This window comes from Ailuropoda melanoleuca, chromosome 13 (assembly GCF_002007445.2).
Source record: "Ailuropoda melanoleuca isolate Jingjing chromosome 13, ASM200744v2, whole genome shotgun sequence".
NCBI lineage: Eukaryota > Metazoa > Chordata > Mammalia > Carnivora > Ursidae > Ailuropoda > Ailuropoda melanoleuca.
In genome coordinates, this window is record NC_048230.1 from 83388424 (window position 1) to 83405869 (window position 17446).

Here is a 17446-nt window from a genome sequence, read left to right on the forward strand (position 1 = left end):
GCCTTTAAACTACTAACATATTTCAAAGATTCCACATAAAAACAAATTCTAAAGATAATTAATTGAAATTCTTCTCCAAACTGAACAATGGAGGTGGGGGGAAAGTATACTGAACTCACTCAGGTCTGTATCCCATGCTCCCATTATCTGTATAACATGGTCCAGTCAAAAATAAAAGAACAAGTTTGTTTAAAAAAGAACTTCATATCCACACTCTTAAAAAACAGAGGTCATCATTCAAAACTATAAAGCTCACTTACTCATGAGTAACTTACTATTCCAGAATGTATTTTTAATCATTTTTAAGCATAAATTAGTAAACTCTTTAAAAGTATGATTGATTCATCACTGGAGAAAAATGTAATAAAATATTCAACATGACGTAAGTATGACTTGAGAAAATTAAAGTTATTCTAAGATAAAAAGTAAAGAAACACTTAATTTTACTCAATTTTGTATTCATAGTTGCCATTACAGTATTATCTCCCAGCTACTCATTAACCTTTTTTCTTTCCCTGGACCCACACTGACTCCATCCATGCACCACCGATAATCTCAGGACATCCTCTTATGCACAAAGGAGAGTAATTCGCAATTAACAATTGAATTAAGTTAGATGAAGCTTTCCTTGTGTGTTTTGAGTAAAGGTAAGACCTGGTGGTAAGTACACCAATCTTCTTTCTTGCAGGACTTTTCTCATTTCATCCACAATATACAGTTAATCTTTTCTTGACATTGTAAAAAATGTCATTGATAGTCACCATAAATATTCACCTCATATATATCATTTCCAAAGCACTTCATAACAGTAATAATTACTAACTTCTCAGGGGTGCTTTCTAAGTGCAACACAATGACCTAAGTGCTTGTTATATGTTAACTCAATCTTAAAAACTCTATGAAATAGGAATTACCCCCATATTGTAAGTGAAAAAACTAGGTCAAGGAGAATCTGTGAGGTGCCCAGGGCTAAGGATTGGTAGAGATGTACCAGTCACAAACAGAAGGGGACCACATATCCCAAGTCAGATGCCTCAGGGACCAAACTACAAAAGAACTTGTACCCATCACAGATGTTCACCTTCCTCGGCTACACTTGGACCCATCTGAAGGCATTAACAGGAGAGATTAAAATCTACAAAACATGATCAAAAGTGCAACTCCACAACTAAGCAGGGGAATATACAGAAAACACAGCCAGGACTTCTGGTAAACTCCTGTGCAATTTTCATAGGGAAAAGCAAGGCCTGGCATGACTGGGTAGGTGCTCTGACATGAGAGCCTAAAGAAAAGGACCACAATCCAGTCAACTTGGGAAGACCCACTCCATCTAACTCCTACCTCAAACTCATCACTGTTTTGTCTTCATATCTTGATTTCCCAAGCAGTCTTCTCAACCAGAAAATTATTTGTTCACTATAATCCTTGAAACAGACTGACACATATCTATCTTCTTTAAGTCTGAGCAACAAAAGTCAGTCTTCTGAAGGCCTCGATATCTCCAGGACAAATTCATCCTCAAAGTTCCACACTATAGAGTACAACAAGGATAGCGACCTTGAGAGATTCCCCACTGAATTCCTCAGTGTCTTCAGTTAACTGGAGACCAACTTAACCATCACACTGGACAAGACACAATTCACACAGCATGGCTTCAGGATACAAATCTAATTAGGTTTATGAGGAAACTTCCCCTTCTACTTTGGACACTTCTACACAGCTGTAATTTTTTGCTTCCTAAAGAGAACATGTATTACTTCTGGGGAAGGGAAGTTAACTTCAGGAATTCTCCTACTGAACATAAGAAGAAAATTTAAATATCCAAACACCAATAACTTTTATATTCATGAATCTCACAAAAAGGGGTGTGGAAGAGGGATTTAATCAACTTTAATGTTACTCAGAGACATCCCCAGTGAAAACAAAACCTAACAATATATCACAGGTTTCTTCACAACTTTGTTAATACAGTTGGGAAACACTGGTCATATAACTGATGGTTAACTAACTCAACACTTTCACGTCACTTAAGAATAATGAACACAAACTCACAAATACTTTAAATAAAACACAGAAAAGAAATACCTCAAGTTCCACCAGAGCTGCAGTCACTGCATCTGTCGCAAGAGCACCAGCCTGTAGCTTTTCAATTGCCTATGAAACCAAGGGGAAAGATTATTCATTGTAAAACCACAACTTCCCAAACATACGCAGAAATTTTCCAAAGCCTTAAAGAACTGTAGGAGACATTTAGAGTTAATAAAAATTGATCACTAGTTCCATTCCATACTTCAAGACATAACCTACTTAGATTTAAAACAAGCAAGGGTTTATATTCAGGATAATTCATGATATAGTTCACTTATCATTCAAATTAAGACAATGAGTAAAACCTAGCCACTAAATGCAAAGTGCAGGCGATTTAGTAAGTGAAAGGGCTTCATTCATCACACAGCAATTCAAAATAGCCATAGACATTATGTGAATTAAACCAGTTTGGTTTAAATATCCTGATAATTCAAAGGAGAGCACTTGTTGTGATGAGCACCAGGTGTTGTACGTAAGTGATGAATCACTAAATTCTACACTTGAAACTAATATCGCACTGTATGCTAACTGGAATTTAAATACATGTTTGGAGAAAGAAAAAATAAATATCCTCATAATTCATATTTTATACACATAATTGAATCTCAGACTAAGCTAACACCATCTTCTCCCACTGTTACTACTCCCCACAGCCCTAACTAAAAAAAACAGTGACTCAGTCACAGAATATTTCCGAATCTTTGAATGGACACATACATGTGACAAAAACATTTTTGGTACTGTAGTGGTTCTCCCTTACCCACATTTTCAATTACACCCAGTCAACTGCGGTCCAGAAGTAAATGATCCTCTTTGTGACATAGTATCAGGTTAACAGTAGCCTAGCCCTATGCCCCAATGCCTATGTCATTCACTCACTTCATCCCACCATGGAGGCATGTTATCATTTCACATCATCCCAAGAAGAAGGGGTGAGTGTACAATAAGATATTTTCACAGAGAAAGAGACCACATTCACCTAACTTTTATATGCACTCACAGTATAACTGTTCTATTTTATTAATTACTGTTATTAATCTCTTACTGTGCCTAATTTATAAAGTAAACTTTATCATATGTATGTATATATAGGAAAAAACATGGCACATATAGGCTTCAGTACTATACGCAGTTTCGGACATCGAGTGGGGGTCTTAGAACATACCCCCATGGATAAGAGCAGACTACGGTATAACATATTGAGATAAACAAACCATGTTCTTTTGTAATATGAACTATAGAGAGTAAAGGCCCATAAAAACATCTTACTTCTGGAGTATATAGGAAAGAGAGAGAAGGAAAACTGATTTCTAAATGAACTATTAAAGCTCCAACTTAGTCAACAGAGAAAATGCCCAAAAGCTAAGAGTTGTATTCCTCATTAAACTTTTAAGAAGTTCATTCACTGTGTAAATTGAGGAAGCTGATTATACATTCCAAATGTATTAGGATTCTAGGACTATAGTTACATAAAACTTATTTTTTCCCAGACGATGAAAAATCTCAAACTTTGAAAATTAAGATAAAAACTATGAAATAGTTTAGAACAGGAGCTTTATTAAAATTTCAAAAACAATAGCTTTATTAAATTTCAAAAACAATAAAATCCCTATAACAAAATATTTTTATTTATTTATGTGATTTCATTTGTAAGAAAAAGCTTGGATCTTTAATAAAGTATAATCTTTCTTTTAAATGGTATTTAAATATAAATGAAAAGAGTTGGAAGAGACCCATATTTACTGGATATATAATATCCATTAACGTTATATTTGCATAAAAAGTAATGGAAGCTTTGCCAATAAGAGTATATACTCAAGATCAAAATAAAAACAAACAATATTTCTTCTGAGTCCATTCCTGCCTCCACATTAAGTATTCAACAATTTAGCAAAACCTCAAAAACCAAAGAGAAAAAAAGCACAACTGAGAACAAGGGCAAAGCTAAACTCAGGAATGACAATGAATTTGCTATGATACAAACTACATAATGAAAAACAGAAGGAAAAAGCACAGGATAATATCCCTAAGAAAAGCACCCATTTTAATTTTTTATTATTTATTTTCTTCTCTTCATAGAAAGACACATTGGTTGCCTTTGAACTGTTTTCTCTACTCCTTCAATGAAGCTCAATGCCTTTGCAAAGATTAAAAGATATATGATTATGTGCCCACAATTCCAAAAATACAGACTTCAATCTGGGAAAGGAAGGGAAAGATCTAAGCATCATTTGGAGAATAAAAAACACAAAACAAAAAAGAGACCCCACAAATATGAGCAAAATAATTTCATGGTCCAAACTAAAGACCATCTTAGAAGTCAAACCTTAAAATTTCAAATTTCAAGGTAAAGCTGCTTTCTGGCCAAAACTGAAGTGTTTCCACCAGACACACTGCTCATACCTTCTGACAAGCTCTTTTGCATACATGTTTATATTCCTTGGCTTTGGATTCAGAATGATAACCTGCACCTGTAGTAGAAAAAAAACAACCAGTTGTTAGTTATCATTAAAATATCAGAGATTTTACTTATATAAATAGTTCATACAAATTGGTGCTCTCCTGGTGACCAAAGCTATTGTCCTACATGTATGGTGTTTTCAAAATCTAATAGCTTCCTTCTCCACTATAAGCCTTTTTAATGCCATGTCTTACCTCCTTTTTCTAAGGTTATTTTCCTGCCAGAGGCACTAGAAATAGTTCATATTCCCGAACAGTCTCCACCAAGATCATCTCCTTTCGAAAACCTCTTCCAAAGTCAGGAGTTTTTTTGGTCTGGAGTTGATAACCCAGGAGGTGCAGGGACAGAGTCCCTTCATGTTCCTTTCTGTTGACCTTTAGAAAGCCCCTGACATTTGGCAAATTACTGTTCAAAATCCTGAATTTCTTAAGAGTAACTTCAGAGAACTAGGTAGTTTCTAAATAACGTTTGAGGTTGAGGGATGTTACATCCCACCTCTCCACAACCACCAAATACCACCGCTCCCATGCACACTTTTTACATCCCCTTGGTGTTGGAATAGAGCTCACGGTGTATCTGAAACCTCAGGGCCAGCATAGTGTAGTCCACCTATTAGAAATCCCCGTCTCTTAAAAGCCCTGTAACTTCCTCAAGAGAACCACTCTGAAATTGTTTCCCTAAGAGGATTGATACTTGCTTAGTTAGGGATTTGAGATTAATCTAAATAAGAAAGAAACCAAGATAGGGACCCTTAAAGTCTCTTGATGATTAGGCTTTTAAACAAAGTTCTTTAACAGAGCTCTGAATCACCCCCTCACTCACCCACCAAGGTCCCATAGCGGTCCAACAGAAAGAAGGTTAAGCACTGCATTTCTCAGCCTCAGGGCTCCTCAAGTGGGTCTACAGACTCTGACACAAACCTACCTCACCTTTCCTCAGACCAGAGAAAGAACTGGCTCATGAATCTATCATCAGGGACCCAGGAGAGTAGAAAAGATGCCAAACCAACAGGAATCCATAATCACCCAAATTCTAATCCTATTTCTCAGGAGAACTCTGAAACTTCATAGAGCCTGCACCAATATTTAACAGGCCTCTCTTCATGGTTCTCTAACACATCTGTCATCTTAGATCTGGGGGCCCCAATCTTTCAGCAGTATTTCCCAAATCATGGGACACTACTGCTAAACATATAACTTTAGTGTACGGATGTCAGTTTTAATAGGATTTAACATATAAACCCTTCTGTTTTGAATAAGGGAAAAGTCTCAGCATGGCCACAGTACATCTTTCGTATCAGTTAACACTTGGTAATTTCTCTATTTAACAAAAGAAAGGTAGCCTCAGGATCTAAGCCACTGACATGCAACAGGATTCAGCTAAAATTTAATCACACTGTTTTGGTTGCACTGTGTTTAAAGTTATTTTTTCCTCATGCAAGTGATATTGACATTTCATTTAAATAAATATAAGTTTCATCTTTCAAGTTTTAAGGTAAAAAGTGTTCAGCTTTTTAATATTAGGTAAACAGTAGAAGTAGTATACAGGTCTAGGAAAAATCAAGAATCTAAGATTCAAATAACTAACATTTGGGCAAGTCTCCTTTAGTAAAAAAAAGCTTTAAAATCTCTACAATGGATGAGGAACTGAAATTTTGTCCTTTAAATGTGCAAGACATATATTTCTGCATAAGCAGTTTATCAGACCTTCTAATAACTTAGGAAAGGGTCACTTTAATCCACATAATTTCCTTCCATAACCCAGGTTTCCTCCTATTACTGCTGGCCCCCAGCACCAACTTCATCTAAGAGCCATTCCCATCTAGTGACTGTCTGAAAGAAGAGGGATACCACCATGATAGTCACAGAAAGCAGTGCTTTCCAACTAATCAAAAGCTCTATTACAAATGTCAAACATTTCTTGTGCATTTGTCACATACTCATTCTGCATGAAATAACTCAGTGGGTACCATGAAAGACGCACCAACATGGTGTAGTAGAAGGCACGCGTCTGGTTCTAAGTCTACCTCTGAGTTATTTCTAAAATTTACCTCATTTCTTTGTAAAATCTTTTGAAAGAAAAGCAAATTGAACCTGGGTTTTTCAATTCTCCTGGATTAGATTCTGTAAGACTTCCCAAGTTATCTAGTCCAGATAGAGCCGAAGCTTAATGACCAGGCACGACACCAGTTTGACAAGAAGAAACATTCTACTCCTTACCCCATATCGAAGTTAATCTTGATTCCACCCTACCTGACTATCTGAGGAAAGTTAAAAGGAGATGCAGCCATTCCTTCTCCCTTCACAGAAGTCATGAATTTTAGATAAATCCAAGCAAATAAAAATGACTTAAAAAAAAAAAAAAAAAAACCTGCTAGGCAGACCTAAGCAGAGCTGCACTACTCTGAAACCCAAACTCTTCAATGATCGGGGACCCAGGGGTTGAACTTCACTGTGTCTGTCCTCCAGGTCGTCTGTATTGTCAAAAGCACTACACTGGGACTAAGGACCCACTTAAGGGTGTCTCAACCTGACCCTAGCACAAACTAGCCATGCGGCTGAAGCTACTTAATCTCTCTTCCTCACTTAAAACATTAAGAAGGCAAATTAGTTCTATGACTGTGTAATTAATACTATAAAATGGCCATAGTTGGGGTGCCTGGGTGGCTCAGTCAGTTAAGCATCCAACTCTTGATTTCAGCTGTGGTCATGACCTCAGGGTCGTGGGATGGAGCCCTGCATTGCGCTCCCAGCTCAGCATGAAGTCTGCTTGAGATTCTCTCTCTCCCTCTCACTCCTCTTCTGCTCTTCCCCCCACTCGAGCACTCTGACTCTCTCTCAAAATAAACAAATACATACATACATACATAAAATAGCCATAGTCAAATATGGGATCAATAAAATTTTTCAGTAGCATCACTTTTAAAAACACAAACCAGAGCTTAAGAAATTAACTTTGTCTGATTTTAACACTACTTAATTATATCTATTATACGGGGTAAAAGTAAATAATGGGGTAGAGAAGTGAAAAAGACATAGGAAGAGCTCTTATTATAAGATCTTCCAAATAGGAAGTAGGAGAGACCTATATTGAAGTCAGTCTCTTTGGTTCCAACTCCTCTCTGGCAGTTTGCCTCCTCCACATGTGAAATTCAATTCTCAGTGTACTTCAAGGCAAGAAAAAAAAAAAATCAATGTTATTTTCATCTTCCAACTCGCCCACGTAGAGCTTACCTGCATGTACCAACACAAAGCCCCCTCGCTTCTCCTTATGGGACTGCTTTGTTTCCAACTCTTTGACTGTTATTTTAACAGCCGAAACCTGAGATGATCTGGAAGGCAGCCCTTCTCCAGAACTCATCCCCTTCTCCATGGTCATTCTCCGAGATTACCATCTTCTATTTGGAAAAGTGCATACTTTCAACCAAAAGTAATTGCAGGAGAGGAATTACCCTGAAGAAAAACAGGCAAAGATGGTATACACTTCTTTCACTAACACACACATAACTTACACAAATTTGTGCAAAGATAACTTTCCAAAAGCCTAATTTTAAAGTTATTTAACTGGGTAATACAAAGACTATGAAAAGGTTAGAATTTACTCAAACAATGAATCATGGAACACTACATCAAAAACTAATGATGTACTGTATGGTCAGTAACATATCTTAAAAAAAAAAAAGTTAGAATTTAAATCTCTGCCACAGACAGCACTTGCTGAAGACCACATAAAGAACTGTTCTAAAAAGACTTCACACTGAGTCCAAAGATATTTTATCTTTCACTGTATTTACATTGAAGAAAACCTCAACGTAACTTAAATATCACTTCTACTTCCTTCAATCCAAATGCTAATAAACTCTGGGATATTTTAGAATCACAGGTGATGCTGATAACATCACCGAGCCTTGATATAAAGCCTAGATTGCAGCTTACGTTTCCCCCCAGCTTTACTGTGATATAACATATAACACTGTACAAGTTTAAGGTGTACAAAACGATTTGACACACACACATACTGTGAAATGATTACCACAATAAGACACCTAGATTCACAGTCAGGTAAAATCTATACCTTATTCTAAACTGAGAAGTAGGGAGGGGTGTAAGTCTTTCTCTGCCACTATAAAACATAAATAGTAATATAAAAAGTGACTTAGCTACCTAATCCAAAAAAGTGGTGTTACTCAAAGTGTGGTCTGCAGAACAGGGTTTGTCACCAGTCTGCAAAAGACTTATTTTATTAATATATTAATTGGTTTATATACACAATGCATACATTTTTTATAATTTTTTTCTATTTCCTTTTTTGTTTATAATTACATTTTGAAGCAATTTTATCTATTAAATATAATAAAATCGAGCTTTTTTCTTTTTTTTCTTTTTTTAATTTGAATTCAATTAATTAACATATAATGTATTATTTGTTTCCGGGGTACAGGTCTGTGATTCATCAATCTTATATAATACCCAGTGCTCATTACAACACATACCCTCCCCAGTGTCCATCACCTCTTTACCCCCTCCAACTTCCCTTCCCTTCAGCAACCCTGTTTCCTAAGATTAAGAGTCTCTTACAGTTTTGTTTTGTTTTGTTTTTAAAGATTTTATTTATTTATTTGACGGAGAGAGAGAGACAGCCAGCGAGAGAGGGAACACAAGCAGGGGGAGTGGGAGAGGAAGAAGCAGGCTCATAGCGGAGGAGCCTGATGTGGGGCTCGATCCATAATGCCGGGATCACGCCCTGAGCTGAAGGCAGATGCTTAACCACCGTGCCACCCAGGCGCCCCTAAGAGTCTCTTACAGTTTGTCTCCCTCTCTAGTTTTATCTTGTTTCATTTTTTCCTCTCTTCCCCTATGATCCTCTGCCTTGTTTCTTAAATCCCACATATCAGTGAGATCATATGATAATTGTCTTTCTCTGATTGACTTATTTCACTTAGCAAAATACCCCCTAGTTCCATCCACGTTCTTGCAAACAGTGAGATTTCAAATTTTTGATGGCTGCATAATATTCCATTATTTTTATCTTTCATTCACAGTTCCATATTTCAGTTTTGTTTGGGGCTTGGTTTTGCTGGTTTTACTTTTGGTTCTATTGCAATTTTGTAAAAGAAATAGTCAAAATGGATTGAAAAATCTTTAAAATTGGTCCTTTACACCAGAGATGGTCTGAGAAGCATTGCAATATGGAATTTTAACTTCTTTTAATTCTTGATTTTAAAAAGTCCTTTGAATTTTTATTATATAACATTTCATTTAAAGGACAAATAATTTTTAAATCAATACATATATGCTGTTGTATTAAAATGTTAACATATATTCATAAATGCAGGAAGAAAATTTTGATTATAAAAGAGTACTGATGTTGATTAAATAAAACTGAACTGAAATGCCTGCTTTTGTTTTTGTTTTGTGGTGGTAGCTGTCTTTCTAAGAATGGATCTTCTTCTAATGACTTCATAAGGATCTGCCTAGATTACTTTTATTTGACTTTGGCTATTTGGTCATTTCTCTTTGGTTATTTGACTTTGAATACTATGTATTCCTGTGTCGTTGACGAAGTAGAATTGAAATGATTAGCAGTCCATCCGCCAGCCTATACATGCTATCACATCTGAATAGGCCATGAAATCAGCTTGGGCCCACTAGTTTCACAAACATAGGTTGAGTAAAAACTCAGGCCTTGGAAAATTAAGAGTTTAGTTAAAATGAAAACATACCCAAGCAGTATGGATTATTAAACTTCAAGCTACTGGCTCATTGTTAACAGACACATTTTTTTCATAAATAAGAAACTGAAACATCTATATTTTATAATGAATAAGGTTGATGTAATAGGCATGTTCATGTATATGAGAGATTTAAAAACATTGCTTCTCAGGCTTATCTGAAAAAAATAAAATGTGCAAGATAAATTAATATGCTATTTCTTGAGCAATCTACCATCCCTCAGAGACTACCTGAAATATATTTATTTAGAAAATCATGTCATCTCCATAACCTCCTCCAAAAATGTTGGCCCCCAAAGTTCTGCAGGACTGGGAAAGAAACTTAAATAGACAGGCAATCCAATGCGCAACTCTGGCCTCCAGCTCCCAATGGTTACTGGAATGTTTTGATTTCAATTAGAAATGAAGCAACTTCTACTCCACCATTAGTTTTTGTTTGTTTAACTCTAAACCCATAAAGGTCTGACCTAATAAACAAAGAGTTCCAACAAATGATTAAAAACTAGACAACAAATGGGCAAATGGGCAAATCCTAGTTAACAGAAAAATTGTGTAACAGTTTAAACAGATCAAAAGATGATAAACCTCACTCAAAAGATATAAAACTACACCCAAACGCCATTTTTAAGTTGGGTTGAGCAACGTCAAAATGATACCACGTTTTGAGGCTACTGAGAAACAGGAGTTCTCATACAAAGCTAGTAGCAGCATAAGATGACAAAAGGCAACAAGGGCAATCTGGCAAAATCAATCAAAATCATAAGTGCACACTGAAGGATTATTTGTAATAGTAAAGATATGAACCAACAATATGTCTTGATGTAAGTGGTTAAAATAAAAGCAGCCACTGGAAAAAATGAGGATATTCCTGATATACAAATAGAGATTGACTTATCTTACAGATATTTTTTGGTAAGTAAAAAAGGCACAGTACAGAAATACATGCAATGCCATTTTTTGAGGGAGAGGAGAAAAAAATAATACAGCTAAGTATACATGCAAAGTACAATCTGGAAGAATATGCCCCAAAAAACAGTATAATAGTGGTCACCCAAAGAAGATTTGAATGACAGATGGACAAAAGTGGAATGGAAATTTTACTGTTTCAATACTGAAAAATCTGAACATATTACTTTCCAAAAAAACATTTTATTCATTTATTTATTTATGGAAACATGAAGTAACTAGCTAAATCCAAGTTCCAAAATAGAGCAAGCCTATGAGATCTCACTCAAAAACTTCAGAAAGAGGGAAAATACCATATGCTGAAGGTTCTCAACACTCATTCCACCTCGAGGAGGAATGGACAAAAACATGGCCAACCAACAATACTGGTCCAAAAAGTTTTTGTTTGTTTTGCTTTTTTCTGTTTTTGCTTTTGTTTTTCTGGATCTTGAACTTCTGAGGCCACACAAACTACAGGTAATCAAAAAAAAAAAAAAAAAAATCACGGTATTTGATCTCTGCAGTTCAGACTAAGGAGTAAAAAATAAATCATTACTGTAGATTAATATCAAATATCCCTGGGATTATTTTTTATCAAATTTGTACTCATTTCATTATTACAAATCATTATATGAAATTGATGAAGCATACTTAACATCAACATACTGATTCACAAGTAAAATGTCTAACATTTCAGCTAAGCTTTGAGGTAACATTCAACACACAAGGTTTCCAATGAAAGGAAATGTATAAGAATGTTACAGTTTTTACACAACAGAAAACAACTGTATAGCTCATTTTTTTATAACGCCTTTATTTCTGAATAATATGCTTTGAAAATGGACATTTTGCAATTTCCACTAGTGATGATATTAAAATTCATTTTATTGTTTGTAAAACACTAGCAACTTGTCCATCCTCTGCAATAGTTGCATCAAAAATTAAACATAAAAGTTAGCATATGATCCAGTAATTTCACTCGTAGGTATATACCCAAGAGAACTGAAAATATGTCCACACAAAAAAACTGTACATAGATGTTTATGCAGAATTATTCATAATAGTCAAAAAGTGCTAACAACTCAAATGTCCATGAACTGATAATGGTAAAACAAAATGTGGTACATTCATACAACGGAACATTAACTAGCTATGAAAAAAAAATAATTAAGTACTGATACATACTATGGCATGAATGAATCCTGAAAACAGTGAAAGAAGTCAGACATAAAAGGCCACATACTGTATGTTTCCATTTATGTGAAATGTCCAGAGTAGGCAAATCTAAAGAGACAGAATGTAGATTAATTGTTGCCTTGGGCTGGGAAGCCAAAGGGGAATTGGAGAGTGACTGCTAATGGGGGCAGGCTTTCTTTTGGTGGCAATAAAAATGTTATAAAATTGATTGTGGTGATGGTTGCACAATTCTGAATATACTAAATACCACTGAGTTGCATACTTTAAGTGGATAAATTATATGATAAGTGAATTATACCTTAATAAAGCTGTTTGGGAAAAAGAAATTTCCTGCTTCCCATCAACTGAATCTTTTCCTATAAGTGTATCTTTTCCAAGTTACCAAACCTAATGACCTTTTCTTACTCTGCTGCTTGCAACCTTTGTTCTCTAGATTCCTCCCGCTCTTCTTGGAAGGCATGCCAACCTACCATCCCAGCTCTTCATGAACCCTCTGGCCCTTCCCAACATTGTCCTCTTACATGACTCCCTGTCCACAGGCCTATTCTCAAGTTATCTCCTTCAGCAATTTCATCCACTACAACCTTTCAAAACAATCCTCTCTCAGGAAATCAGATTATTTGTAACTCTTTATCTTCTGTCTCTTGAGCTCTAGCCACAAGTCTCCTGGATAGCTTAGCTCAACCTGGATCCTCTTCACTCTTAACCTACCCAAAACAATCTCATTTTTCCACAGAAATCTAGTTCTTTACACATAACTTCTCATTTTTAATAACACTAATCCTTTTCTAATTCACCTTGAAGTCATCTTGAACTGCACCCACTTTCCAAATCTTGTAAATTTCTCCCTCAAGCATTTAACTTCCTTTTCCCTACTGCCTCCATCCTTGTGCAGCTCACATACCTCTTAGAATAAATGTTACAAACATCATTTTAACTTTTCTCCCCAAATTCAGACTATTGTAAAACAACCAACTACAAAAGGCTGCCAAAATAAATCTCATAAAGGACAACTCCAATCAAAATGAACAGCATGCCAAAAGACATGAGCAGACAATACACACAAGAGAAAATATAAACTGGATATCCAATATTAAGGAAACAATAGTCACAGAAATATAAACAAAAATGGAATCTTCCTAACTAGCACTAGACTGCCATCATAAACTGATGTAAGTAACCATTTTGAAAAGAAATTTGTCAGGAAGTATCATAAGCCTTAAAATGTATAATTTTGTATATACTATCTTTCCAGAGATACTCTATGTATGAACTAGTCTATACAAACACAAGTAACAATAGTACAATGGATACCTCTAAGGAGAACTAGGAGACAGAGGGACGAAATGAAAAGGAAACTTGATTTTCTCCTAATAGCCTTTTGCATTTGATTTTTTTTTTAACCAGGTACTATCTACTAAACACAGATTTAAGTTAGCCATCTCTGAGACCAAGATGAATGCAAATTAACCTGATTATCGAGTTCAGAAAAGAAACTCAGAATAAAACATCGTTTTTGCTCCACGGACTTTCAAGGCACTGATTTAAGGTCTAAATCCTGACCCCAGTTCTCTGACTTTTATTTTCCTACTGCATGTGAAGACACTTTTTTTTCTTTATACCATTTAGGAAACTATGACACGTTCTGTTTGCCCATGGTGTTAAAGTTTTTCACTCTAGATTTAAGTCTTTTAGAAGCAGTCAAGAAAGAATAATAAATAGAGAATCCATCCATCTTACAGCAAAAGGTTTTTATAGAAATCCAGCCCTTAAGCTATAGCAACTGATGAATAAAGAAGCATTCTGTTGCTCTTAACATCTTGACATTAAAGGTTTAATGCCTCATTCAATGAGCTCCAAAACACACTCATTTCATCTTTGACCCAGTAATTTCACTTCTGAGAACACTTTCTACCAAAATAACTTCAAAAACAGAAAAGGCTTTATGCTTGTTATGCTGTGTTTAACACAGGATAATTTAGAAAAACAAAAATCTGGAAATGACCTAAATGTCCAACATACAGAAATGGTTAAAAAAATGATAACCTATATTATTTATGGTCAATTGGTTTTCAACAAGGGTGCCAAGACCATTAAGTAGGGGAAGGATAGGGGCGCCAGGGTGGCTCAGTCCATCAAGCTTCCAACTCTTTATTTTGGCTCAGGTCATGATCTCAGAGTTGTGAGATGGAGCCTCACGTTGGCTCCATGCTGGATGTGGCACCTGTTTTAAGATTCTCTCTCTCCCTTTCCCTCTGCCCCCACTAAAAAAAATTAATAAATAGGGAAAGGATAGTCTTTTCAAAAAATGGTACTGGAAAAACCAGGTAGGCATATACAAAGAATGAACTTGGATTCCTACCTATTCCTACCTACCTATTCCTTGATCCACATAGATCAAGAGCTAAAACTGTAAACTCTTAGGAAAAGACATAAGTAAATCTTCGTAATCTTGGATTTGGCAATGGTTTTAAATATGACACCAAAAGTACAACCAACCAAAGAAAATATAGATAAATTAGAATTCACCAAAAGTTAAAGTGTTTGTACTTCAAAGGACACTATTCAAAAAAGTAAAAAGAAACCCCACAAAATGAGAAAAAATGGAAAAAACATTGCAAACCGTGTATATGATAAGGGACTTGTATCCAGACTTTACAAAGAACTCATACAACATCAAAGTTTTTAAAAATTCAATATAAAAATAAGCAAAGGAATTGAATTGACATTTCTCCAAAGATACACAAAGGGCTGATAAGCATAGGAAAAGATGCTCAACATTACCATCCATCAGGGAAATGGAAATCAAAACTACCATGAGGTACCAACAGCATAGCTGTAACCCAAAAGACAAATAATAAGTGTTAACAAGGATATCCTCATATCCTGCTGGCGCAGGACACTTCTGAAAACATCTCGCAGTTCCTCAAAAAGCTAAACAGAGTTATTATATGACCTAGCAATCTCCTAGATATATATCTAAGAGAAATGTAAACATATATCCACACAAAAACCTGTACATGGATGTTTACAGCAGAATTATTCATAATAGTCAAAAAGAGGAAACAAGTCAAATGCCCATTAACTGATGATGGATAAACAAAATGTGGCATATTCATATAATGGAGTATTATTTAGCCATAAAAAGGAATGAAGTACTGACACAAAATACAACGTGGATGTACCTTGAAAACATTATGCTAAGCAAAAGAAGGCAGACACAAAAGGCCACATATTCTATAATTCCATTTACCAGAAATGTTAAGAATAGGAAAATCTATAGACACAGAAGTAAAGTAGTGGCTGCTAGGCACTGGAGGAACAAGGGGAGGGGAGAATCTAATTAGTGGTTGCCAGGGACTGGGGGATCAAATGGGAAGTGACTGTAATGGGTACAGTTTCTTTTGGAGATGATGAAAATGTTCTGGAATTAGTGGTGATAGGTGCACAATTTTATGAATATAGTAAAAACTACTGAAATTTACAATTTAAAAGGGTGGGTTTATGGTATGTGAATTACAGCTTAATAAAAGATTGATCTATGAAATGGACGCAATGCACAAAAATTATACTTATTGGTTATAATCATATTTTACATACGCTATGATCATAAATAGGTTAAAAAATGCTATAAAAATTAGAAAAAAGGGATCAAAATGTTGGATTGGTGAAACTATAGGTGATCTCTTTTTAATTATTCCTGCACTTTCCAGATATTCATTAATAAGCACGCACTGCTTTTTACAAATGGGGGGGAGGCTTTATTTAAAAAAAAAAAAAAAAGGAAATTATTAAACTCCCGAGTGTATAAAAATTCCTTAGCTTAGATCTCGGTCACATGGTCCTGAAAATACCTTTCATTTCCCTTCCCCTACACAGGCGAGTCAAGTTACTCCCTCCTTCCGGAAACACGATGCCCTCTATTTCCAGGGCACCTCCAGCTCCTGTTTTCCACCCTCCTCTCCAGCTGCTCCTTCTCCATCTTCTCGGTCCTTTCCTCCTCCTCTTCCTGAGCAGTAAATGCTAATGTCCTGAGAGACTCTAACCAGGCCGCTATAACACCGCGGGACTGTTTTGGCCCCAGCCGGCCACGCAGGACTAGGGCGCACACCCTCGGGTCTCTGCGAGCCTCCGACTCGAGAACCCCGCAGCCCACGACTGCAAAGTGAATGAAGGACAGCGAGGACTGCCCGCACACAGACAGTCCCTTCCCCGGAGAGGGAATGAGACTGCCAAGCTGAAGCCAAGGCTGAGAAGGGGACCGGCACGGGCGCCACGCGCGACCGAGGGGTCGACGGACGTCCGGGATCCGCTCCTTCAGCACCGCCCCAGGCAGTGGGCATCCTGCGCGCCGCCCCCTCCCGGCCCCGAAGAGGATGTCCCAGCGAGCGTACAGGCCTGGACAGAGGCAGCGCCGCGGCGGCGGCAGCGGCGCGGACAGCGTGAGAAAGAGGGACACTCACCCGCGTCAGCCCCGAGCCCTCACAGCACCGGAAGTAGTCACCCGCCCGTTGCCAGGGTGAGGAAGCGGGGCTGACGTCAAGCTTTCCCATTGGGCATGCGCGTAGCCACGTGGCGGGAAGTATACGCCCACGCGGTGCTCTGACTCTGCCCCCCGCTTCCGAACATTTCACCTGGCGGCTGATGTTCCACGCAGGCTTCACCTGGAGCCTCAGTCTGAGCTGCGCAGGCGCTGTTGCCAGTTTCTTCTACCCAGACTCTTAATGAACCGGCTTCCGATGACTGTACCGATCCAGGTGGTCGGCAGACCAGCGATGTGATACGAAATGAAGTTAAAGTAGCCATGATTTACGGAGGTGTCCCTTCAGAGCTTAATTTTTTTCAGTCCCGCTATACAGTAGGGAAAACTAAAGTTCTGCCGGGATTCCATGTAGGAGGTGGGGGCCAGCCCTACCCTAGGGAGAATCAAAGTGTGTGTGGCCTTTCTTTTACCGTCTAGCTTCTAAGATCAAGACCAGTAACAATGTAATCCCTTTAATGTTTCCTTGTAACTATTAACATGA

At 37.0% G+C, this 17446-nt stretch overlaps 1 protein-coding gene across 5 annotated transcripts in view; it reads right to left on the reverse strand.

Moving 5' to 3' along the window:
* The window catches only part of TASP1 (taspase 1), a 260013-nt gene extending 243062 nt beyond the window's left edge, over nt 1–16951 (reverse strand). For 2 of the 5 annotated variants that reach the window (XR_855856.3, XM_002918481.4), the window contains exons 1-4: nt 16886–16951; nt 7783–8001; nt 4492–4559; nt 2086–2154 (exon numbers count right to left, since the gene is read on the reverse strand). Coding sequence is in view for 3 of the 5 variants with exons in the window: in XM_002918481.4 (XP_002918527.1) it covers nt 2086–2154; nt 4492–4559; nt 7783–7927 (282 nt within the window). In the remaining 2 variants the exon portion in view is untranslated. Of the gene's footprint in view, nt 1–2085; nt 2155–4491; nt 4560–7782; nt 8002–12410; nt 14522–16816; nt 16865–16885 lie in introns of those variants that run through there. The other 3 variants (XM_019798913.2, XM_034639846.1, XM_034639847.1) reach the window with 3 other exon arrangements.
* Between the last annotated feature and the right edge of the window lie 495 nt (nt 16952–17446).